At 57.3% G+C, this 24552-nt stretch overlaps 1 protein-coding gene across 6 annotated transcripts; it reads right to left on the minus strand.

Annotated features, from left to right (window-relative positions):
• Nucleotides 1–651: 651 nt before the first annotated feature.
• On the minus strand, nucleotides 652–24527 carry CAD (carbamoyl-phosphate synthetase 2, aspartate transcarbamylase, and dihydroorotase). Of its 6 annotated transcripts, none has more exons than XM_045844445.1 (45): nucleotides 24261–24527; nucleotides 23858–23997; nucleotides 21863–21992; nucleotides 20235–20377; nucleotides 19944–20085; nucleotides 19570–19741; nucleotides 19181–19366; nucleotides 18882–18994; nucleotides 18234–18379; nucleotides 17838–17969; nucleotides 17460–17693; nucleotides 17106–17327; nucleotides 16743–16931; nucleotides 16353–16477; nucleotides 16058–16188; nucleotides 13372–13484; nucleotides 12659–12903; nucleotides 12208–12454; nucleotides 11882–11980; nucleotides 11467–11691; nucleotides 11202–11384; nucleotides 10781–10999; nucleotides 10340–10507; nucleotides 9395–9577; nucleotides 9186–9290; nucleotides 8547–8786; nucleotides 8246–8327; nucleotides 7811–7977; nucleotides 7487–7651; nucleotides 7239–7370; nucleotides 6852–7053; nucleotides 6297–6487; nucleotides 6067–6207; nucleotides 5766–5867; nucleotides 5239–5335; nucleotides 4869–4928; nucleotides 4541–4585; nucleotides 4269–4438; nucleotides 4085–4159; nucleotides 3331–3543; nucleotides 3033–3158; nucleotides 2696–2851; nucleotides 2500–2601; nucleotides 2210–2304; nucleotides 652–2089 (listed from the first exon to the last, which is right to left on the minus strand). In XM_045844445.1, exons 1-45 carry the CDS (start codon nucleotides 24340–24342, stop codon nucleotides 1987–1989), a joined length of 6738 nt encoding a protein of 2245 aa, XP_045700401.1. In that variant the 5' UTR covers nucleotides 24343–24527; the 3' UTR covers nucleotides 652–1986. The 6 variants fall into 6 exon arrangements, with proteins under 6 accessions (XP_045700401.1, XP_045700400.1, XP_045700406.1 ...); XM_045844444.1 differs by having other exon boundaries at nucleotides 4269–4441; nucleotides 24261–24526; XM_045844450.1 differs by lacking the exon at nucleotides 4869–4928 and having other exon boundaries at nucleotides 5248–5335; nucleotides 24261–24526.
• Nucleotides 24528–24552: the final 25 nt, after the last annotated feature.

Genomic DNA, 24552 nt, shown 5'->3' on the forward strand with positions numbered 1-24552 from the left:
AGGAAAGCCTGGGGACGGGTAGTAACATTAGTGGGACAGGAGAGATCTCAGCTCCCCAGAGGGGCTGATGGCCTTATAGCCCGTATCACCCTTGTTCGAACAGCAGCGCCTGTGGTTATGAGTTACTCTTTCTGTTGGAACCCATATCCGAACCTCTTGGTCTGGCTCTTCACACCCTCCACCCTAACTATGCAGAGTGGGAACACCCTACCGGGGCCGGGGTGCATCTCCTCACTGTGCTGCAGGCTCGGACCTTCCACTCCTGTGTTCAAGCTTCTCCCAAAGTTTCTCCATCCCCCTCCCACCCACCTGCACAGAGCACCCCCTCCCTCCTCAGGCACTCGTGCAAACCCCGGCGCTGGGCCTCCCTGAATCCAGGTCTGTACCACTCTTTTCTGAGAACTGGCTCCCCCGACACGGTGGACTTGTCCTCTGGTTGGCTAGATTTGTGTGGCTGGTCTCACTGTTGTTTTTTTTTTAAAGACTTGTTTATTTTTAGTGAGAAGGGGAGGGAGGAAGGGAAGGAGAGAAACACGCCTCTTGCACATGCCCTGACCCAGGCCCCACAACCCAGGCATGCGCCTTGACCAGGAATCGAACTGGCAACCTTTTGCTTTGCAGGACGATGCCCAACCAACTGAGCCACACCGGTCAGGGCTGGTTCTTTTTATTTTAATGGAAAGATGGGTTTGAAGTAGTCCTGTGTGTGATTCTAGCCGTTACTGGGTAAGCCACCCAACTTTTCCGAAGCCAGTTTCTGCATCTGCAAAGTGGTTGGGAAGCTGGCATAAGATTGTGCGTTAAGTTCTTGCTCACACTTTCAAAAACGAGTTTCTTCTCCTTTTCCTATCGCCGTAACGTGCCAACAGCACTCTGCTCGGAGGAGGCTCTTCCCGGACGACGCTGGAGCGGTCTGGACCGCCACGTGCACACGTGCTCGCTCAGTCGAGTCACCGATGGATGCCTCACGCCTGAGAGGCTTCCGGACTGAGGGGAGGACTATCCTGCTCATCCTCGCACTCCCCTCGCACACGATGCTCGTGCCCGGAGGGTGCTAAGTGGAAGTCTGTTGGGTCAATACATGCCTCTGATGCTGCCGAAGTTGGTGGAATGGAGCAGCACAGCTCGAGCGATCCGTGGAAGCCCTAACGGGCAGACGTGCGAGCTACTCCACTCCAGTTCCCTACCCCAGAGTTTCCGAGCCAAGGCGCTCCTCAGCCCTCCATGGCACCCACCCCCCGCCCCTAGTCCCTTCTGAAAAGTCCAGTGTCAGGGGGAGGCCCCCAGGGATAATAGGTAAGCGGGGCTCCTGGCGGTGCTGGCAGCTGAGCTCCGAGGCCAGGCTGGGAGGACGCAGTGGCTGCCTCGCTGACTGAAGGAGAGGACTAACCCGGCAGCCGAGAGAAAAGGCCCGTGGGGTAACGAACCTCACCAGTCCGGGTCTGGCTGCTCAGCCTTCCTTTCGCCGTGAGTCACACCGGGACTTGGAAGCGCAACTTAATTGAGGAAGGAGGGCTGGACACCTATCAGCGTAGCTCAGGACGGAGAGCACCAGCAGAACAGCCTGTTCTGGCCCCAAGCCCCAAAGGGCTGCGACTCCGACGATGCTGAGCTTGGCTGCTCAGCCCTGGCCAGGGCAAGAGCCTGCCAGTTCTCATTGTCTAGAAGAGAGCTCTGCTTATTGCACTTAGCGTCCTCTGCTGAAGCCAGAACCACCGTAGGGAAGCAGGAACCAGAGGCAGCTAAGCTATTTATTAAGTCAGTAGAAAAACTGTACAGAATCAAGGTACAACAGGGAGACAGGCCGGCTCTCACGCTGGAGAGCTCGAGTCCGGCCCAGTGGCCGAAGTGTGGTCTGCACATGCGTACCTATGAGCCTGTGAGCTACCCACACGCCCCAGAACATCTACTACTAAGTGTGCTGCCCCCGTGGGGGGCACTGGATTCCGCGCCCAGCGGCTGGGCCTGAGGCGGAAGAGCTGGGCCCTAGAAGCGGCCCAGCACGGTGGCCAGCAGGGCCATGCGGATGTACATGCCGTTCTCGGCCTGGCGGAAGTAGGCTGCGCGGGGGTCCGAGTCCACCTCCACACTGCGGGAGAAGGAGAAGAGTGACCGTGAAGCTCTCGATGGCTAGCCAGGACTGAACGCCCTCCCACAGCCAGCGCCCCCCCCAGCCCCCCGTGCATCCTCAATTCTGATGGTGTGTCACCTTATCTCGTTGACTCGGGGCATTGGGTGCATCACCACCATCTTCTTCTTGGCCCGGGTCATGATGTGGGGAGTGAGGATGAACTGGCCAAAGCACTGTGAGGCAGACGGGCCCGTCAGCACCCCAGGGCAAGGGTGGCCCTGAGGACACGAGCCTGGGCTGGGGCCCCCCAGGCCCCCTCCACACCCACACGATGTTATCACGACCAAGGGACCATGACCGAGCTCCAGGGGCCCAGCCTGCCTGGCCTCCAGCCCGGATGCCCGACAGCCCCCAGCCCTGGCACTCACAGCTTCATACTCCTGGGTGGAGCCAAAGCGCTCCTTCTGGATCCGCGTCATGTAGAGCACGTCGGTGTCGGGCAGCGCCTCCTCGATGCTCTCAAATTCCTCCTGGAGGGCGAGGGTGAGGCCAAGGCAGGGTAAGTGCAGCACTGGGTTCTGCCTGCCTGACCCACGCGTGCCCCACGGCCTTCCAGGGTCTCACCTGCTTGGTGCCGCGGGAGGCCACAAAGGTCCACACGCTGGATGGCATGCGCAGGCTGGGAGGTGCCACGTAGCGCAGGCTGACACGGTACTGCGTGAGCAGGCAAGCCAGGGAATGCACCGTGCGTCCATGCTTCAGGTCCCCCACCATCGTGATCTAGGGGAGGAACCCAGTCACCAAGAAGGCCTCCAGACTGAGCACCCCCCTTCCCATTTCAGAGCTTTCAGCCTCAGCACCAGGACGCAGGCCTCCCTGGTGCAGTAAGGCCCGGCATAAAGGAACTGCTTCCCAGCCGCCTCCCTCGCCAGACCTTCCCTGGGCAGGCCTAGGCCCTCACCGTCATGCCGTTGACAGTCCCCAGCTCCTCCCGGATGGTGAAGATGTCCAGCAGGGCCTGGGTGGGATGCTCTCCCACCCCGTCCCCGGCGTTGATCACGGGCCTCCGGCAGTGCTTGGCTGCCAGCTACAGGAGGGGGCACAGGGAAGGAGAGTCCTGGCTTCTACACCTTCCTGCCTCAGTCCCGCTCGCCCTGGGCCCCCTCACCCATCTGACCCAGTCTTGAGACTTGCAGTCACAGGAAAGGTCAGCAGAAGGGCCCTCAGGCCCCTGGCACAGGTGCACAGGCCGGCCTCACCTCCACTGCTCCAGGCTGGGGGTGCCGAAGCACCACGACGTCAGCGTAGCAGCTCATGGTCTGCACGGAGTCAGCCAGGGATTCACCCTTTTGGACGGAGGACGTGGCTTCCGAGAAGCTGAGCACGGCACCCCCCAGCCGGGCCATGGCGGCTGCGAAGGAGCTGCTGGTCCTCGTGCTCACCTCGTAGAACATGGAGGCCATCACCTTGCCCTGGGGGCGGACAGGATTCAACGTGTATGTGTGTGTGTGTGTGTGTGTGTGTGTGTGTGTGTGTGTATGCACACATATGCATGCATCTTGGGGGACCCACAGGCCGCTGCTGGCCTTCGTCCCACAACCCTCCACTTACACAAGAAGAAAGCTGAGCGAATCCTTCCCCCCAAACCTCCCCGTGAACTGAACTTCCACTGTCTACGTTGCTCTGAGCTAAAGGCTCTGCCCCCAAAAGGCCATTACTAGGTGTCTGAGTGAGACACACTCTCTGGGAGAAAAGGGAAGACCCCAGCCCTCTCCCTCGAACGCGTCCGCACACACCCAACGACCGGGTGAGGGGGCTGCTATCAAGGCTTTGTGAGTTGGCCGCAGGTTGATAGGAGGACAGACAGACAGGGGGACCCGGAGCAGCAGGCCCTTCCAGAGCAGAGAAGCCGAGTTACAGTGGGAGGTTCGGACTCACACAAGGGGCTTACGGCAGGGGGTGGGAGGCCCTGCCGACAGACTGGGATCGTCAGCCCACAGCCCTGGCCCTGACCTTGAGGATGTCGAGGCTCCGCTCCTTCTGCACCATCATACGCAGCGTGTGTGCCACGTTGAAGAGGTGAGACATCTAAGAAAGATCCCGAGTCAGCTGGAAAGGAGAGGTCCCCGGAGCTCCTAGCCCCAACCTGCCAGATCCTCAGAGCTCTGGGTGTTCCCACCCTCCCTCCCCCAGGCACCTGATCCTTGGTGAACTGCTGGACGGACAGGATATGTTGGCCCACTAGTGAGTGCAGCAGGGGTGAGGTCTGGGGGTGCAGCAGGCCAGGGGGCCCCAGGTTCTGGGGCGACGCCTGTCTAGGTACTGGTTGTGGAGGGTAGCAGGTGCCATCAAGGGTTCCCATCAACTCTGCTGTGAGGGACCGGGCAGAAGAGGCGGGTCAGAGAGCTCCTCCTACCCAAGCCGGATCAGAGGCCCCGAGGTGAGGCCTGTTCTGGGGGAGCCTCTCACCTGGCTCAGCTGCCTTCCGGGTCGCCTTTTCCTTTGGCTCTTCAGCTGCAAACGGCAAGAGAACGGACGGACAGATGTCAGCCTGCAGCCGAGGTCTGCGAGGAGCCCCGGTGCCCCAGGACTGAATCACAGTGTCTGTTAAACCGACTCACACCACAGTAGCTCTAGCAGGTTAGGGGAGAGCAGGAGGTACTAGCAGCTCCGGGGACACACACATGATTTCCCACGGGTGTCGCTGTGTGTGAGCAGTGCTCCCCTCCCCGGGCCCTCCCAGGTGGCGAAGGCGTCCTAGGGAAGGGGGATGGCTAGGCTCACATCAACAGGCCACCTGGATTAGCCCATGCTCTGCTGCCCCGTGGGATCCCAGCTCCCGGGCACAGGAATGCAGCTGCCCACAACAAGAAAGGGCCTGTGAGAAGAGGCTGGGGGGGGCGCCTACCCTCCACAGGGCAGACAGATTCAAGCAAAGGCGGGTACAGTGGGTCAGACCGGGGTGTGGGGGTGGCGGGAAGGACAAGGTGGGTGGACAAAGAGGAGGTGCTGGGAGAGGGGGGCCTGGATCAGTTCCTAGGCCACTGAGCCCCCAACCCTGGTCCATCCAGGACACTGGGGGTGGGGGGGTGGGCAGAGAGGGGCCTGTCCATGCACATCTCTAAGTCCAGGTGGCCCACCCCCCACATGATAGGACGCTCTCTTACCAGGCAGACCTGGGTCGGAGGCGCGGTGGATCCGGGGTGGCAGGTGGAACCGGCCGTCGGGAAGCCCAGGGATGCCCCGGCGGGGCCTCTCGGGCGTCTGGACAGGAAACATCGGTCTAGTGTTTTTCTGAAAACTACTGACCCGACCCCTTCTCCAATTCACCCCTCACGAAAAGCCAGGCTGCTCCCTGTCCGAACGGACCCCATTCTCCAGCACCGCCCCCATCACTACGCTGTCCCCAACAGGGGCAGACACGCTGGCCTTCCGGAGCTGTGTGCTAGCCCCGTGACGGGCCCCAGCTAGAGCTCTGGTTGGGTTAATGGGCTTGTGTTTCCCAGAGGTAGCCTCCTAAACTGGGACTTATTCTGTGTTTTGTAGGAGACAGAGAGAGGTGGGTGGTGGGGATTTTAACTGTCAAGTGCAGAGCCTTCTGCCCCTGAACCACCAATGAAAACCCTTGTGCCCTTAGCCCGGCCCTGGCTGCAACTCCTGACACTCCCGCCCCAGCCCCCAGCAGTGTGTGTACCGTGGTGACCTCACTGGCGGCAGGCGCGGAGGGTGCGAGCTGGGGAACAGCTCCCTGAGGCCACTTGCGCACATCCTGTCCATAGCCTGGGGGCACCAGAACCTGCGGACGGGAGGGAGCGGGGCAGTGAGGAGACAGCCTGGCTGGGACTGTGAAGGAACGTGAAGCAAGGAGAACAATGCCCTGGGGGACCTGTGCCCACTCACGGAGAGGGCAGCTGGAGGGGACAGTGGCCACACAGACGGGCTGTGGTGGGACGAAAATGACACAACCAGGGTGGGTGCAGGCCACACACACACACCTGCCCGTCAATATAGGCGACCTCTCCTCGCAGGACCACGCGTCGAACGGTGCCTTTCACCTTCTGCCCCTCGAAGGGTGTCCAGTGGGCCTTGGAGAAGGGCATGTGGCTGGGGACTGTCCACTCGTGCTCCAGATCCACCTGTCCAGAGTCGCGGGCTACATTAGGGCAAGGCCGCCCCGTGGAAGAGACCGCGGGACGGAGAGTCCCCCACCGGGCCACCCCCGTACCTCCACGTAGGTGTCCTCCTGCGGGGGCAGGTGGAAGATCCGCCGGGGGTTGTGGTGCAGCCGCTGTAGCAGGTCGTCCAGACTGAGCCGGCCCTCGCTCACAGCCGTCAGCAGCAAGGGCAGCATGGTCTCGAGCCCGGGGAAGCCAGGGGGTGGCCGGGGCCCACACTTCTCCTCCAACGTGTGGGGAGCTGGGAGAAAGAGCATCGCCCTCAGCACCGATCACCCCACGTCTGGGGAGTCACACCGACCGCCAGGACTGCCCCTTACTCCCAACACCAATTTCTGGGAACCAGAAAATAGGGAAAGAGGGACTATTGCCATCCTCTGGGCCACACTCTTTACCCGTACTCTCTCATTTACAAGTTTGCTCATTCGTTCTTCCAACGAACATTTATCAAGCACTTGTCACAGACCAGGCAATATGTGAGAAGCTGGGGAGCTACATAGGTCAGGTCCCAGTCTTCATGGAGCTGGGGTCCTGGCCCAGACCCCCCGAGCGGGGCACAGGCTCTGCTGGACGAGTTGGGGGGGATACACTGTGGGCCCTCTTACCGTGATCCGAGGCAAAGCAGTCAATGACAGCCATGTTCTCCCACAGGGCCTCCACGTCCTGGCGGGAGCCAAGCTCAGGCCGGACCTCCCCCTTCCCAGGCCCCAGGCGTTCCAGGTCGTCGCGGCTCAGGAACAGGTGGTGGGGTGCCACCTCGCAGGTCACGGGCAGCCCTCGTGCCTTTGCGGCTTTAATCAGCAGGATCTGGGGGGAGAGCGGGGAGAGCTAGAGGTGCGCCCCTGTGCCCTGCCCCACGAAGCCCCCACAGCCAGAAAGCCGAGGGCTCTGGCCCTAGGCTCGCCCAACCTGCCACTGCCCCTGGGGACTCCCCCAACCTCCTGGTGTGACTAGGAAAGCAACTGGGCCCCGGGACCTCCGGGGTGGCTCACCTCTTCCTTCCGTGCCACGTGACAGATGTGCACTGAGCGCTGGGTCAGCTGAGCCACCATGAGGATGGCGGCCACACTCTGCCGCTCTGCGTGGGCCACAATGGGCAGGTGGCAAGGCCAGGTCTCGAAATGCTGGGGGCAGAAAGCGCCGTCAGGGAGCGCCCATCAGAGCCCTCGTGGTTCCTCGCCGCTGTCGGCCCAGCTGCCACGGTGGGCTGGCCGCCTCCTCCCACGTGCCCACGCCCTACCTCCATCCACTGGGCCACACTGTCCAGCCGCAGCTCAGAGAAGGTCTCGTTGAGGTAGAGCTTCAGCCCTGCAGCAGACCCCGCCACGGCACCCAGGGTCCCTGCATTTTCCGACGAGGCTCCGAGGAACAGGGCAAAGTCACAGCGGGCGCCAGCCTCTGCCAGCTGGAGAAGACACATGACACAGGGCCTGTTGGCGTCTGTGCCAGCCTGGCACCAGCAGCCTGGGCCCCAGGGCAGGGGCAGGGGGAGCAGAGCTCAGGGAGGTGGCGGAGGCTGGTGGGGACACGTGGGTTACCACGAAGCACGAGTGCAAAGGCTCACCTTCTGGGCCAGGGCCAGGGAAGGGGCGTCGATGATGGGGGGCCGGGTATTAGGCATGGCGCACACCATGGTGATGCCGCCGGCCAGAGCAGCAGCTGTGCCCGAGGCAAAGTCCTCCTTGTGTGTGCCGCCCGGCTCCCGCAGGTGCACATGGACATCAATCAACCCTGGGCGAGCGTGGAGGTGGGAAGATCAGAGGAAGATTCAGGGACACGAAGTACACCAAGGAGGCGGGTTGAGGCGGCAGGAAAATACAAGTGGGTGGTGCAAGGTTCCTCAGTCAAGGGCACCCAGATGGAGGGATAAGAGCCCAGAGGGACAAAGCCTCTGGGGCCTCCACGCTCTACACAGCCCAGGGCAGGGCGTGGGCCCACAGCCACGTTCACCACACTGGGGTCTCTGTGCGGCTGTGCCAGCGTGCAGGAACCGACTTACCGGGTAGCCGCACAAGCTTCTGGGAGGTCATGCAGTCGACGTGCACCTTCATAGGAGGGGCGGGCCCGATCTGGCCCAGGGCCTATGGACGGAAACTGTGGTCAGCCCTGACGTTAGGGCATCCTGGGAGCTGGAGGGAAGGAGGGGTTTCCCACACACCCAGCGCCTCCCTCTCTCTCTGCAGCCACAGAGCTTGCTTATTAGCGTGGCTGCTTCACGCTGAGGTCTCCTGGCCGATGGCACGCTCCCTCCTCCCCCATCAACACTGGCTGTCCCCCTCCCGCGCCCAGGTCTCAGTCACCTCCACGAACAGTTTGGTGCATTTGATGTCAATGATGAGGGGCACGGAGAAGTCAGCGGCCAGGCGTCGGGTGCGGTAGCCCTTGGTGACAAAGGAAGACAGACGGCGGCCCCCAGCGCCGCGCATCGACAGGTTAATCACCAGCTCAAAGTGGTTCTCAGCCAGCTGCTCCAAGATGCTTCGCTGTGGTGGGCACTCCCCATCCACGGCCTCCTCAAAGTGCCAGTCAACAGCCGTCACCTGAGGCCCAGAGACAAGGTCAGGGGTCGGGAAGCCCAGCCCGAAGGGAGGGGAGGTGGCCCGGGAGCCCACGAGGAGAAGACTGAGGACCCACAGGGTGGGGACATGGGCCGCTTCCACTTGCTGGTGGCAGAGTCTATTTCTTAACTGGAAAGATATCTCTAAACTTGGTTACCAAGGACTCTGTGCAGGACGAGCACCCCCCGGACCCCCACACACATACATTGAGACCAAATTCTGGAAGAGAATTTACCAGAATGCTTTGCTGCACATTCTACTTTCTCTGCAGAGAACAGACATGATTTGTCTAGTAACAACAGAAGCACAGGAAGAGGAACACTTTGGTGCTTTTGAACCCCGGAAGGAGGCGGCGCAGGGCGGGCCGTGTGGCCCCCGTACCTTGACGCCGTGCTCCGTGTAGAAGTCAGCAGTGCCCAGGCTGGCGTAGAGGCTGTAGCCCAGGCTCTCCAGCAGCCGCACGGTGGGGAGCAGCTCGCTTTTGTTCTGGACCGAGCAGGAGGAGGGTGAGGCTGTGTTTCTCCCGCCTTCCCCGCCAAGGTCGGGCCATCTGCCCCCATCTCTCTGGGTGCCCCCCTTGGGCGCTGTACCTTATAGCTGCCAATGGTCAGCAAGATGTTCTTCTTGGGGATCTTGAAGCCGGTGCTCAGCATGGCCTTGAGGTAGGCCTCACAGCGGCTCTCCCCAAAGCCAGCCACTTCCCCGGTGCTGGTCATCTCCACGCCCAGCACCACGTCCGCACCCGCCAGGCGGGAGAACGAGAACTGGGGCACCTGGGGGAGCAGGATGTGCGAGAGGCCAGGGTGTGAGAGACCCGCCTCCCCGCAGTGGGAGAGGCAGCCCCGGCCCCCTCTCCTTGGTCCCGCCCTGCTGCTGCTGCCCTGTGCCCACCAGCCAGCTGCTCCCTCAGCGCTCCAGGGCCTTGCCTCGGGACAGCTCCTCAGCAAGCTCTGCAACTCCAACACCCTAATTCAAACGCCACCTCTCCTCTCACACCGTCCCAGGTCGCCCTTTTTGGAAGTGGCACCTGCCATCTCTAAACTCCTCTATTAGCATTTTGTTTACATCTCCATTGTGTAGGCTTATTACAGGCTGCTCTATAAACAGCCTGTTTTTGGACCCACCTTCTCTTGCCTCCCATTTCAAGAGTGTAACTCCTCCAGGGGCATCCAATGTACGGCCCGCGGGACCACATGCAGCCCGGGATGGCCATGAATGTGGCCCAACACGAAACCATAAACTTCCTTAAGACATTATGAGATTTTTTTGTGATTACGTGTCACAACGTGTTTAATGGGTGGCCCTGGACAACTCCTCTTCCTCCGGTGTGGCCCAGAGATGCCCGGAGGTTGGACACCCGTGCAGAGGGACAAGGCCTCCTCATCGCTCTCACGGCCGAGCAAGGCTCAGCCCGCAGTCGGTGTCAGGTTGACAACTTGACCAACAACCTGTGCAGTGAGGGAACTCTGTCCTGTTGTCTGTCCTACTGTCTCCCTGCAGCTGACCATGAACCTCAGGGTTTCAGACCTCCTCACCTTGACCCCCACGACTCCAGAGCCGGTCATGAGCCCCACAGGCTCCACCTCTTCCCCCATGATGACCCGTGTGGCTAAGGCGACCAGGTCGACACCCAGCGTCTTGGAGACGAAGGGAAAGGAGCGAGAGACGCGCACATTGCACTCGATGACTTTCAGCTGGTCGTCCTGGGGCAGAGGGGATGCGTCAGGCCTTCCGCAGGCTGGGTTGCGGACACTACCTCCTGGACCTCAGTGCCTCCCCTCGCTCATTGCTCTGGGGGGAACCGACCAGGTGAGAATCCCTGCCAACACTGTGGGCCCTGGCTGCAACCGTCCCTCCAGCCTGCCTGCCGATTTTCATGGGGGGGCAGGAGAGTGCAGGGCTCCCTGGCACCGGGGCCGGTACAGGACGAGGCGGTGCCGTGGCCCGAGTCCCTTCCTTTAGCCCCGCCCCCCTACCTTGGCAATGAGCTGCAGATTGAAGGGTCCCGTGACCTGCAGCTCCTGGCCCACGGCATGCACGATGGTTTGGATCCGCTCCAGTGTTTTGGCAGTGATGTCTTGTGGTGGGGTCACCAGTGTGGCATCCCCGGAATGCACGCCCGCGTTCTCCACGTGCTCGGAGATGGCGATGGCCACCACCACACCATCACAGGCCACGGCGTCCACGTCAATTTCCTGGTGAGGGGCGGTGTGCAGGGCGATGTAGTGCAGGGCAAGGGCCTTTCCCTCCCGCCACTTGCCCGGGGGTGGTCCCTTCCCTTAAGAGCGCTGGTACTGCCCATCCTTCCCGGCTCACTCCCGTAGGACCTGAGGGGGGAGGGCCTCCTCTAGGGCTGGGAGCCTGCCCTCAGAGACGTCTGGGTCTGCAGCCTCCTACCTTGGCCTCCTGGATGAACTTGGAAATGACCACAGGGTGCTCCTTGGAGACGGCTGCGGCACTGCTCAGGAAGCGCTCCAGGTCCCCGTCGGAGTAGGCCACGTTCATAGCAGCACCGCTCAGCACATAGGAGGGGCGCACCACGCAGGGGTACCCCACGCTCTGGCAGAACTGGCGAGCGGACTAAGGGCACAGGGAACTTATTAGCTGGATTGGTCATACTCCCCGGAGACATCCTCCAGCCTCCCACCAGGCGCCAGCCCACCTCAAGGTCGCTGAGCTCCCTCCACTGAGGCTGGCTGATCCCAATAGTGTCAAGGAGCCGGGAGAACTTGAAACGGTTCTCGGCTGAGTCGATGGCTTCGGGGGAGGTGCCCAGCACCCGGCACTGCTGCCGATGCAAAGCCATGGCCATGTTGTTGGGCAGCTGCCCCCCCATGGAGAGGATCACGCCTTCGGGGCTCTCCAGCTCGTAGATGTCCATCACCGCCTGCGGCGCAGGACGAGAATCGAGTGGTGGTGACCAGTGGGGTCGGGGGCCTCAGCCTCCTGGCCCACTGCTCCTCGCCCTCCACGGACACCCCTGCACATCCCACAGCTTCCTAGGAATCTTAGGTCGGCCAGCCGCTCCCGCCTGACCCTGGCCTCTGGGGCTCAGGGGCGGCCCTCAGCCCTCGCACCTCGAAAGAGATCTCATCGAAGTAGAGTCGGTCACACATGTCGTAGTCAGTGCTGACTGTCTCCGGGTTGTAGTTCACCATGATGGTCTTGTACCCCATCTGCGGCGGAGAGGGGATGATGGTAGGTACGAGGCGTTGGAAAGGGGACACGTGCCTTGGTGAGACACAAGGCAGGCGAAGGGGACCCTGCCCCCAACCCAAAGCCCTATAACAGACGTGAAGAGTGGCGATGAACAGAAAGTGCCAGGATCAAGCATGGCTGGAAGGCACTCTCTGCAGCCAAACAGAAGAGCAGAGAAAACAGCACGAGAGACGGGCGCTTGGACCTTTCGGAGCTGCTGGATGCAGCCCACGGCACACCAGTCGAACTCGACGCTGGAGCCGATCCGGTAGACGCCGGAGCCGAGGACCAGGACGTGAGGCGTGCGGAAGGTGAGGTCGTGGGTGGTGCTCCAGTACGTCAGGTACAAGTAGTTTGTCTGGGCTGGCCACTCAGCCGCCACCGTGTCGATCTGTTTCACCGCCGGGCAGATCCCGAGCTCCTGGCGCAGCTTGCGAACAGCCAGCTCGGTGCTGGAGGAGGAAGGGCAGAAGCATGGGCCCTGGGAGCAGGGTACATCTGAGCGGGGGAGCAAGACCCCAGGGCAGGGATCACAGAGGAAGACACCCTAGGGATGAAGGCCAGAGGCCTCCAAAGCCCCCCACTCTCCCTCCTTTCTGAGGGGGAGTGCACTGCCCCTTGTGTCCCGGCCCGAGGCCCTCACCGCCCTCTCTCACCTCAGGACCGCGAGGGCAATCTGCTTGTCTGAGAAGCCCAGGCGCTTGGCCTGGTGCAGCAGGCACGGGGGCAGGGGCTGCCCGCGGTGCTGCTCCAGCAGCTGGGCGTGCGCCACGATCCCCTTCATGCGGTGCAGGAACCAGCGGTCGATGCGCGTGAGCTCGTACAGGCGCTCCACTGAGTAGCCGGCCCGCAGAGCAGCCGCCACCACGAAGATCCGCTTATCTGTCGGAGTCTCCAGCTCCTGACGGGGAGAGGGCAGACAGATGGAGACAAGGGATTGTGCTGCGGCAGGAGATGGCAGCCCTGGAGCACAGTGTTCCCGGTCTATTGTCAGCACCTCAAAAAGCCCGAGAGCGTGACTGCCATCATCATCTCGGAAAGGGAAACTGCAGGCCGCAGCAGAGGCTCTGCAGCTGCAGAGGCCTGGACACAGGCCCTGGCTCTGCCGCTTCCTGCCTGAGGGGCCCTGAGCGTGTCCCGCAGCCTCGCGGAGCCTCAGCTGCCTCATCCATGAAGACGAGTCTCGTGACACGTCCTCATACAGTGACAGCTGAGATGGCACCACGACATTTTCAGCAAAGAGAAAACGCAGCGAACAGTCGTCCAGCAACGACTGCCGCCACTATTCCTGCCGACGGGCTCTTGGGCTGGGGACAGAGAGTAGCGAGGTCCGTTTCAGGGGTGTTGGCGGGGGCAGGGGGCCACGTACCATGTCGCTGACTGGCTTTACTGTGTGATCGAAGCCCACGCAGTTCTCGTCCACCATGCGCAGAGCCTTCTGGAAGGCCTCCTCGAAAGAACGCCCAATGCCCATGACTTCACCTGGAGACACAGGATGTCAAGACTGAGCGTCTGGGGTTGGGGGAGGGGAGCTGCCCGGGATGTCCATGGTTTGCAGTCAAATCTCCAGGAGGCTCTCAAGTCCAGCCCTGTGGTGGTGGTGGTGGATTCATGGAGTTCCATTAATGAAAAAGCTTAAACTTTCAGCTCTTCTCCCCTACGATTTTCATGTTTTGTTTGTTAGCGAATATGGAATTAAAATGCTCAAAACGGACATGCAGGTATTACAACATGTTGCAGTTTATCACAGCGGCCCAACCATTGACAGCTATCCAGGTGTTGGGTTTGTTCTACTCCTCCCATGAGGACGCCATCTGGAATCGGACTTATGCCTGAAAACTAAAAAAGTCTGGATAATCGGAGGATGAGCCTGTTTACTCACTGAGTCTACCCAGAGCTAGTCACATTTACAAGTGTCACTTCAGAGTGTTTCTTCCTGGATTTCTGTCATGTGTCGGTTTCCCACACGGTGACAGTGCACACGTAATTCCCACTTCTGTAGTGCACAAGTGCTGTGCAATGTACAGGAGTGCACCCTGCTGTCTTTCCTCAGCATAAGCACGTCCCCACATTGCTCTGTGGCCGTATTATCGGCAGTTTGATTCCTGCATGATTTACCACAATTTAACTGCTCACTCGCTGAAGGACATTTAGCTCTGCAGTGCTTATTCTCCTGAGTGAGGCTGCGATGTTCTCTGTGCTTCGGTTAGCTCCGTAGGATAAATTTCCAGACGTGCAGGGGCCAGAGGTAAGACAAATTTCCTGGCTCTTGGTAAGTATTAATTGCAAGGGAAGTTTGACCTTTGTAATACAAAGTATAAGTTTAACCAAATTTCTAAGTGTGCGTAATCATTTGAAACAATTTTTGCTAATAAGCAAAAATACTGTCTCATTTACCTCGATTTCTATTTACCAGTAAGCGGGAGCCTCCCCCGAGTCTGCTCACTGGTTTCCTCTTTTGTAAGTTTTGTTCGTGTCTTCTGGCAATTTACCCTACGGTCTTCACGTCTTTCTTACCAATTCTTTATTGACAATGCTAATATTTGTTTTTGTGAAAAGAATTTACAGCACAAAGGTGCTAATGGTAGTGTTAAGAAAGTAGATTATGAGTGATTTTTAACTCCTTTGTAATGGGGTTATATTATAAATGCTTTTATTTTGGGTAAAAGAAAACCCCCAAACACACCTGTTGCATGCCTAGAGAAACCCTAAAATCATACATATGTCCCAACTAGTCTCTGTGTGACAAGACGACAGGTGACCGATGGGTTAAACCGTCTTTTCTAATGTCTTCATGATAGATGTGTATTACTTGTGCAATGGAAGTTACCCAAGATCACATTCCAAGAATACCTGAACAGACAATAAAACACTGAAATGTCTCCTCTAGGAACTCAATCTCGGATCATCTTACTTTCAATCCACTTCTTTTCGCCACAATTTAATTATGGCTTCATTCCCATGTTTATTCCAATTTTCATGTAACAGAAACTCATCTCCAGAAGGAACAACTTGGCAGTCTTAGGAGATTTCTAAAAATTCTGAAATAATATCCACGCTTAAAACTTAACTTGTTTAATTGAAGGCTACTCCTGCCCTCAGCGGAGATCTGAGCACGAGAAGCACTCTCGTCCTTCCCTGGCGGCACTTCGGTCCGCGCGCCTGCTGGTCTGGGCCGAGACGTCCAGAGGACAGCCCACGGCAGCTTGAAAGGCCCCCGCAAGGAAGCACGCTGCCTCCAATCCGGCACACTGCACCACTGCCCGGAGGGTGCCCCCTGCACCCATTCCCTGCTACCTACTCAATTTCCTTGTTTTTATGGGGAAAAAAAAAAAAAAGAAAAAAAAAAATCTCTGAAATTCTGCTCTGATCTTACACGTTGAGCTAAAAAAACAAACAAACCTCATTTAGTGACCACGGCAGAAAGTGCCCAGAGACGGAGGAGATACACCAAGAATGCCCGCCACGGTGCTGACGTGGGTTTAGAGGGTTGGCAGCGGCCACGGTCTGCCCCAAGTGCCGGAATTTAAACTAGCCAAGAAAACAAACAGTAGCTGCCATGAACAGCCTCAGGGCCCTGGGCAAAGCGCCACAAAATGCTGTGGGCGGGGTTTCGTGGAACCAGCCTCACTGGGACGGAGGAGCACTAGCGACCGGGCCTAGTTTTCCATTCGGGGCGCAGCGCTCTCTCCGGCCACAGCACTTTCCTTTCGTGGGCACCTCGGTTACTCAACGGTAGAATAAGAACGACGGGACCGCCCTGAAGGCTATCGCCCCCTCCCAGAGATTCCACCGTGCCATCTGGGCATGCAGGTGGCGTGAGTACTCTGACATAGATTTCCAGATGCCTTTGATCCCCACTCCTAACAAGAACTACTATCCCAGTTTGAAATGTTAGCTCTGAGAAACGGTGTTCCCAAGAAGCTGCTGCTACAGACGCTGAAAGGCCATGCCAGGGAACGAACCCCATGACATTCTACATTCTTGAGACCGGTGGGACCCTGTGGGATGATCTGGGGAGGGGGAGGGGGGGTCTCTTGGGGTTTGTCTCTCACCGACGCTCTTCATGCAGCTTCCAATCTTTGTGCTGACACGGAGGAACTTGCTGAGGTCCCAGCGAGGAATCTTCACCACGCAATAATCCAGGCTGGGTTCAAAGGCCGCGGTGCCCCCTGTCACCGAGTTCCTGGGAGCCATCAGGTGGGGGTGCCAGAGGACAGAGCAAAAGACATAAAGGGTGAGCTTCCAGATAGCTCTCTCCACCTCCATACATCCGGGCCAGTGTTCTCTTTATAGTCCCTGCCCAGAAACGTCTGCTTTACCTCCCTGATCTCCCCCCCAACCCTGTACCTGAGATCAGGCAGAGGGATGCCCAGGGCCAGCTTGGCTGCCACGTAGGCCAGTGGATAGCCTGTGGCCTTACTGGCCAGCGCAGAGCTGCGAGAGAGCCTGGCATTCACTTCGATGATGTAATACTGCAGAGAGAGAGAGAACAGAGCGTCACTGGGTAACTGGGCTAGAAGGCCCGCCTAGGAAAGATCTTAGAAAGGCAAGCAAATAAAAAGCCCTTGCCTAAGGGAAGCTAGCAAAAGCGCCCTACCCAAGGCCCAACCCTACCCAAGACAATGCTGGCTTCTTCTCCAGTCTGTAGCGCCAAAAAGGCCTCTTGGCCTTGAGGCCTCAAAATTAGGGTTGGAAGCCCAACAGCTAGAATGCTCACCCTGGGACCTAGAGTCTCACCTGCTCAGACTCGGGGTTCAAGGCATATTGCACATTGCACTCCCCAACAATTCCAAGGTGCTGGGTCACCTTGATGGCTGTCTGCCGCAGGAGCTGGTACTCTCTGTCATTCAGTGTCTGGCTTGGAGCCACCACTATGGACTCACCAGTGTGGATGCCCAGCGGGTCCAAGTTCTCCATGTTACACACCTGGAAAGAGAGGGTCCCAGAGAGGTCGGTGCCAAAGGGGGTCAGGAGAGACAGAAGGCTGCATCCATCCCGGGCCTGAGGGACACTGAACGCTCCAAGGTCTCAGCCCTGGCCTCTGCTCTCACAAGGGCTCATACCGCCCAATACCACTCCCACCCCATCTCCGCCGCTCACCGTGACACAGTTGCCGTAGGCGTCTCTCACCACCTCGTACTCGATCTCTTTCCACCCCTTCAGTGACTTGTCTACCAGGACTTGGCTGGTGTGGGCAAAAGCTGGGGCCACGAGGGCAGAGAGCTCCTCCCTGTTCGATGCAAAGCCTGAGCCCAGGCCACCTAGGGCAAAGGCCGCGCGCACCAGCACAGGGTACCCCAGTCGCTCGGCAGCTGCCTGGGCCTGCAGCGAGCAGAAGAAAAGAACCAACAGGTCAGGCCTTGACTCCTGTGGCTCGGAGGGTGCGTGGACCCAGAGAAAATAAGACACAAAGAAAACGATGCCATTCTGCCTCCCTCCTACCACCTCTCCAACCTGTTCAAGGGAGTTTGCTGCCTCGCTGGGGGCCACGTGCTCGCCGATCTCGGCCATCCTGGAGGCAAAGGCGCGCCGGTCCTCAGTCAGCTCGATGGTCTCCACGGGGGTGCCCAGGACCCGGACCCCGTACCGAGCCAGCACCCCAGCCTTGGTCAGCTCCACGCCACAGTTCAGCGCCGTCTGGCCCCCGAAGGTCAGCAGTATGCCGTCTGGGCGCTCGTTGCGGATCACCTGCAGGGGGGGTGGGGCAGCAGGCATTGAGACCTTGGGGTCCAGAAATGCAGCAACGGAAATGTAGCAAAGAAACCCAGCGTGAACACTGGATCCCCTGCCCACATGGGCTGCCTCCTCAGTCCTGTGTTACCCTGGTCATACCTGGGTAACGTAGTGAGGTGTTATGGGGAGGAAGTAGACCTTGTCGGCCAGCCCCTGGGAGGTCTGCACTGTGGCGATGTTGGGGTTGATCAGCAGTGTCTGGATGTTTTCCTCCTTCAGCGCCTTGATCGCCTAGGGAGACAGCAACGGCACGTCAGCCTCGGCTGCAGAAGCAAGACTGTAAGCAGTCTCGGGCGGGCATCTCTCTTCCTCTTCTTGCTCCCTGTGCTTAGTCCCTGACAACCGACTTCTATCCCTCAGCCCCTCACCTTTCCGCACATTCCCCCGACTGCCTCCTTCATTTTCTTCCCACAACCAGTGTTTATACCTTTTCCTGTAAGACTCTATCCATTCCTGAGGCTCACACACCCAGAGGGGTGGGTGGATGTGACTTACCTGGGAACCTGAGTAGTCGAACTCTCCGGCCTGGCCGATGGAGAGGCCCCCTGAGCCCAGGATCAGAACCTTCCGTGGTGGGGGGAGCCCAGAGCCTGGGCTGGGAGTCCCAGGCGGGCAGAGGCGCTCAGCGAGTCGCTCTCGAACTACGGAAACAAAGGAAGTCACAGACGCCCTGGCCAGACGGCTCAGTTGGTCAGAGCATTGTCCCAATACACCAAGGCTGCGGGTTCCCTCCCTGGTCAGGGCACGTGCAAGAATCAACCACTGAATGCATAAATATGAGAAACAAATTGATGTTTCTCTCTCTCTCACCCTTCCTCTCTCCATACATAAAATCAAAGAGAATAAAATGAAAGTCATAGCCTGTTAGAACTACACATTTAAGAGAAACCATCTGGATTAACCCCCCCCCCCAACTTGACAGAAGAATCCAGAACAAGCCGTGCCTCTAACGAGTGGCAGAGTCAGAATCATGACTTAGGAGCTGCTTCCAGGACAAGTACCAATAAATCATCTTGAAGAAATCATCTTGGTCTGGCTGCCTCCCTAGCCCGCCCACTCTGCCTCCCAAACACGCATCAGTGGGTCTGGCCTCGGGCCAGCCCTGTTCTTCACTCCATAATGCAGCTCTACTCAGGTGCTTACCTGTCTGGCCCGCAGGGTTTCCAGCTACGGCTTCTTTCACTGTTTCCAGAAAGATATCAAAAAGAAGCTCCATATCCGAAGGGCCAGCGTGGTGCTCTGGGTGAAACTGGACACTGTCGAAGGGATTGGGTCACAAAACCCGTCCCCATCACTGGCCTGGGCACGGGCAGCCCCGGAGGTGGGGAGAGGGACCAATGGTGGGGAGCCCCACTATTATGCTTTACTCTTTGGTCTTCAAGTCCCAGGAGGCTTCAGAGCTGGACTCATGCGGCCACCCCGCCAGAAGCACCCAGGCTCACCTGAAGAAGGGCAGGCGGTCGTGCACGATGCCTTCGTTGGAATGATCGTTGGCGTTGGTGAAGAGAGGACGCCAGCCCACTGGCAGCGAGTCTGTTTCCACGGCAAACCCATGATTCTGGGACGTCAGAAAGCAGCGCCCGGAGCCCACCAGCAAGCACGGCTGGTTATGGCCTCGGTTCCCGTACCTGGAAACGGAGGCGTGCTGAGTCACAGGCCCCTCCCACCCTCCTTTGCCGCTGGACCGAACCCAACTAACTCTCACTGATCTCAGGACTCTCGCCAGCCCCGCTAGGTCTGGGCACTAGCAAACACCGACTCTGTGCCCGTTCCCCAGACGCCCCACCCCTCACGTCAGCCGTGCGGGCCCACCTCGCTCCGTAAGTCCCACCTCATCTTGTAAGTCTTGGCCCCGATGGCTAAGGCCAACAGCTGGTGGCCCAAGCAGATCCCGAAGACAGGCCGGGGGTTAGGCTCAGACAAGACACGGCTCAGTGCGGATATCACATTGGGGTAGGCGGCGGGGTCGCCGGGGCCGTTACTCAGGAAGAGGCCCTCATATTCTGGAATGGGCAGAGAAGAGGACATGGAAACCAGTCTTCCGCTAGAGACACATGTGAAGCCCTCACCATGTGAGCAAAGGCCCCATCTCCATGTTTTCACCGAGACTCACGCTGACTTCCAGCGATTACACCAAGGGACGACGGACCTTCCACCCGTGCTGTTTGTCTGGGGCCCTACAGAGGAGAGGCCCCGGCCACTCACCCTGGCTGTCCAGCGCGTGGTTCCAGGGCACCACTGTGACCTCAGCCCCGCGCCGGCACAAGCATCGGATCTGATTATACTTGAGGCCGCAGTCCAAAGCAAGGATCCGAGGGGTACCCCCTGCATTGAATACCCGTGGCGCCTGGGAAATAAAGGGCAACAGCTGGCCGCGGCGATCCGTGGGGACAGACACGCACACACCAACCCTCACCTTTGGTGGCCTCTTCTGAGTCTCCCTCAAGTGTCCTCCCCGGTTATGGGCAGACTGTAACCACCGCGCTGCTTCTGTACCTCAATGGAGACCTCTGGCACCAGGGGGCGGGCGTTGGGGTCCACAAATGACAGGGATAAAGGCTCTGTCCCATCCTGCACCAGCTTTCCCAGCAGAGACCCTTGTTCTCGCAACTTCTTAGTCAGCTCCCGAGTGTCCACTCCTGTTGAAACAGCACGCGCTGAGAGATCGCGCTCCCCGACCCCGTCGCACGGGAGGGTAAGACGGTGAGGAGCACTTCCGTCCCACAGCCCTCAGCCACACACAGCTGTTCCCTGGGCATCCAAGTCCTGGGCCACCCTGATGAAAGGGCACTACGCTCAGGTACGCTCGCCAACAATATCACACCCGAATTGTACCATGACTCTAGATCTATCGGTTTAGAGAAAGAACATGCTGCCCTGGCTGGTGTGGCTCAGTGGACTGAGAGCCAGCCTGCAAACCAGAGGGTCATCAGTTCAAGTCCTAGTCAGGGCACATGCCTGGGTTGCAGGCCAGGTCCCCAACTGGGGGTGCATGAGAGGTAACCACACATTGATGCTTCTCTCCCTCTTTCTCCCTCCCTCCCACTCTAAAAATAAATAAATCAAATCTTAAAAAAAAAAAAAAAAAACATACTAAATAACACTGAAAAGAAAAACTGACCTGTTTTTGTCAAATAGGTTACAAGGCCCATAGATTAAAAAGATATAACTAAATGTAATATATGGATGTTTAGATCCAGATTCAAATAAACCATTAAAAAAAATTAAGATAACTGGGAAAATGTTAAACCCTGCTTGGACATTTAATGATATTAATTAAGGAATTACTGTTAATTTTTTTAAATGTATGATGTTGCCCTGACTGGTGTGGCTCAGTGGGTTGGGTGCCATCCTGCAAACGGACAGTTAGATTCCTGGTCAGGGCACAGGCCTGGGCTCCAGGCCGGGTCCCTGGCTGGGGGTGTGAGAGGCAACCGATCAGTGTTTCTCTCTCTTTCTCCTTCCCTTCCCCTCTCTCTAAAAATAATAATTTTTTTAAAAAGGTATGATGTTATTTGGTCATGTTTTTGTTGTTTTTAAAAAAGATTTTATTTATTTACTTTTTTAGAGAGAAGAGGAGGGAGAAAGAAAGGGAGAGAAATATCAATGTGTGAGAGAGACATGGTTGCCTCTCACACAGCCCCAGCTGGGAACCTGGCCTGCAACCCAGGCATGTGCCCTGGCTGGGAATCAAACCAGCGACCTTTCGATTCGCATACTGGTGCCCAGTCTGAACCACGCTAGCCAGGGCTTGTAGCCACATTTTTAAAGGATTTCTTTTTTCATAACTATTTAACTATTTGTGGATGAAATGACACAATGTGTGAGATTTGCTTCAAAATAATCTGTGGGTTATAGTAGTGGTGATATAGTAAGTTTAGCCCTGAGTCGGTGGCTAAAGAAGCTGGGGGTTCATTATGTATTTCTCTCCTTCTGTATGTTTCAAACTTCCCCCATGAGCAAGAGCTCAGTTCCTTGCCCCAGACCCCAATCTAAACCTTCAAATCAGGTTCGTTTTTTCACAGCCTTGGAGTCAAGTCCCAATAGGGCACAGAGATGTGCTCTTGACTCTTTCCATCCAGGCACCCGAGCTCTGCCCAAACACACTGGTGTCCGCACCGTACCTTGCAGGCCAGGTATGCCATGCTGCTGCAGCCACTCGTGCAGAGTGCGGCTGGCACTCCAGTGGCTGGGTGTGGGGCAACACTCTCCCACCACCAATCCTGCCACATGGATCCCCGAGGATTCGAACCACTGTTGATGGAAGGAAGAGACTGTGAGTAGCCTAGGGCCGTATATCTTCCTATGTCATCTTGCCCTTGCATGGCACGGACCCCTGTCTGGTACATCGGCCACACTGAATCGTTGCTCCTTAAACACACCAAGCACCTCATGCTTTTGCCCTTTACCAGCAGTGCTGCCCCCGACACGAAACACTGAACACATGGGCCCAGGGTGCCTGATTGTTAATTAATCTTCCTTTCTCCTTCCTTTTCTTTTATCCAAAACTGAGATCACAAACCCCCTTCTGTGAAGCCACCCCCCTCACCCCACTGCAGCTTGTGCCTCCTCCTCAGAGCTCTCCTAAGCTCACTTCCTTTCCATTGTTCTTGCTATTTACATGGTAGTATGAATGCCTTTACGTCTTCCTCACAAAACTATGAGCGCCTCAAGATCAAGGTGACTGATACTTGGTAGCAGTCAATAGACATTTACTGAGTGCTGGGAAAGAAACAGTGAGCATGAAAAAAGACAAGGTCCTTAACAGTCACAGTGTTAATTTGTTATGTTACTTAGGGAGCATGAAAATTAACAAGGTAACATGTAAATAAACAAGATCATTATTACAGAGTGTGATAGAAACAGTGTATGACAGGTAGATGCACAATAGTTTACTACATAAAAATAAAGGTTCATAGAATAATACCAGGGATGATTATACCCTTCCCCTTCATAGGGGAAGTTTGAAAAGGTAACACAAATTTGTCATCCAACAGATAAGCACTTAATAACCAAACAGAGAAACAGGTCACTTATGTGGGAGGGAGTGACATATTCTATTACACCTGCTGCATGGAAGATTTAAAGAAAGGTGGATATTGAGACTGTTATTTAGGGATTGGAAGAACAGGTTGGTAGAACCCTCTGTGTCTAGGACTCTGTGCACATGGACAAGTGTGTTTACAACATAGGAGCCACGAAAGCATCCGTGGTGGGCTGGTGGCTCTAGGAGGCCTTACCCTAGTTCTATCAGGGCCTCGATTCTCCAGGTTTATTAAACCAATTTTGTCAGTGTTTCCAGTTAACAAAGCTGGAGATCAATAAACGCTGACCAAGTTACTGCATTATAAACTAGAATGCCGTGTATTCATAGGTTTGTGATGAGGAATGGTACTTTCCAGGAGTAACACGTGTGTCCCTCACCTAGAGTTTCCTCTCCCATGTGGAAGGCAAACTCGTAATGAAGGACTAGTGAGCCTGGAATCAGGACAAAACAAGATTGAGAAAACCTGCATCTAGGCTATGGTGACTTCCCCTCTTAACTTGTGTTTCTTTATTCTTTTTATTATTGCCTGAACTCTCAGAGGACAACTTAATTTGCAAATTCCAGGAGAGGAGGGATATGGGAAACCTCACTGGGAAAAAGCTGAGTTTTCTTACCTAGATGTAAGAACTCTACTGACAAGTGGGAGAAAACGAGGCAAGGTAAGGAAAGTAGGTTTAGAAAATAATCATCAATTTCATTGGTTTGAACTGGGACCTGCTGTCACTGGAGAGGGTGTGACCCTAGTTTCCAGTCTCTTTCCCATTGATCTATGTGATCTATGTAATCTGTGAAGGGAGCAGCTCCCTTCACAGGACTCTGCTGCTAAAAAATCTTAACTGCTTCCTTTTTTTTTTTTTTTTTTTTTGTCATTGGTTCCTAACCGAGGCGCAGGCTCGGGCGGCTGTGCTGCTCAGGGTACTTAACAAGCCCGGCCCAGCACTTATTTTATCACTTTGGTATCTCTGTCCACTCCAGGGTGCCTAGCAGAATGTCGACGTTTTCACTCCATGAACAGTTAATAATTACTAATTTGATAAGGAACACAGATAGAGAGCGCATCGGGTGTGGCTACCTTGCTGAGACCGAACTCATCCACTTCATCTGCGGGGATGCCATAGTTGCCGATCAGAGGATATGTCAGCACTAAGATCTGCGATTTGTAGGAGGGATCAGTGAGAGCCTCGGGGTAGCCGACCATGCCGGTTTGAAACACTGCAAGAAAGAGGCAGGCCTGGGGCTCAGGCAGGGCTCCCTTCATACATCACCGGCCCACACGATGAAAATGCCCCAGTGGAGGCTGCCTGAGCTGTGAGAGATTGAAAGGGCTGGGTTGGGGACTTGGGAGCCGAAAGGCTGGGGGGAGGGGGCGGGGGATTGTGCAGGCGGGAAAATGGCGGGGTCTGGACAGGGCAGGCTGGGCAGACAGGGCCAGCAGAGATTGGGATGGGGTCGGCAGCCGGACCGGGCTTGCTTACCCACTTCTCCGGCAGTCGACACAGCGGCCCCAAAGGCCTGGCCCCGCAGGACCAGCCCATCCTCCAACACCAGGGTCGCCATGGGAACGGAGCTCAGAGACGTGGGAAAATAGAGCTGGAAGCGCAGCAAGTTTCTGCCTTTGATGGAACCACGTGGACCGTGAGCCCAGATCGGTACACGTGGCTAGCGGCCCCGAGCGCCCGAGTAGGCAGCGGAAAGCGCAGAAGGCCTAGGCAGGCTGGGTGGCGGGCAGACTGCGGCGGCGCGGGAAGCAGGGGACGTGGAGGGCGG

Source organism: Phyllostomus hastatus, unplaced genomic scaffold (assembly GCF_019186645.2).
Source record: "Phyllostomus hastatus isolate PE091 unplaced genomic scaffold, TTU_PhHast_1.1 phas_contig_402, whole genome shotgun sequence".
In the NCBI taxonomy this organism is placed as follows: Eukaryota; Metazoa; Chordata; class Mammalia; order Chiroptera; family Phyllostomidae; genus Phyllostomus; species Phyllostomus hastatus.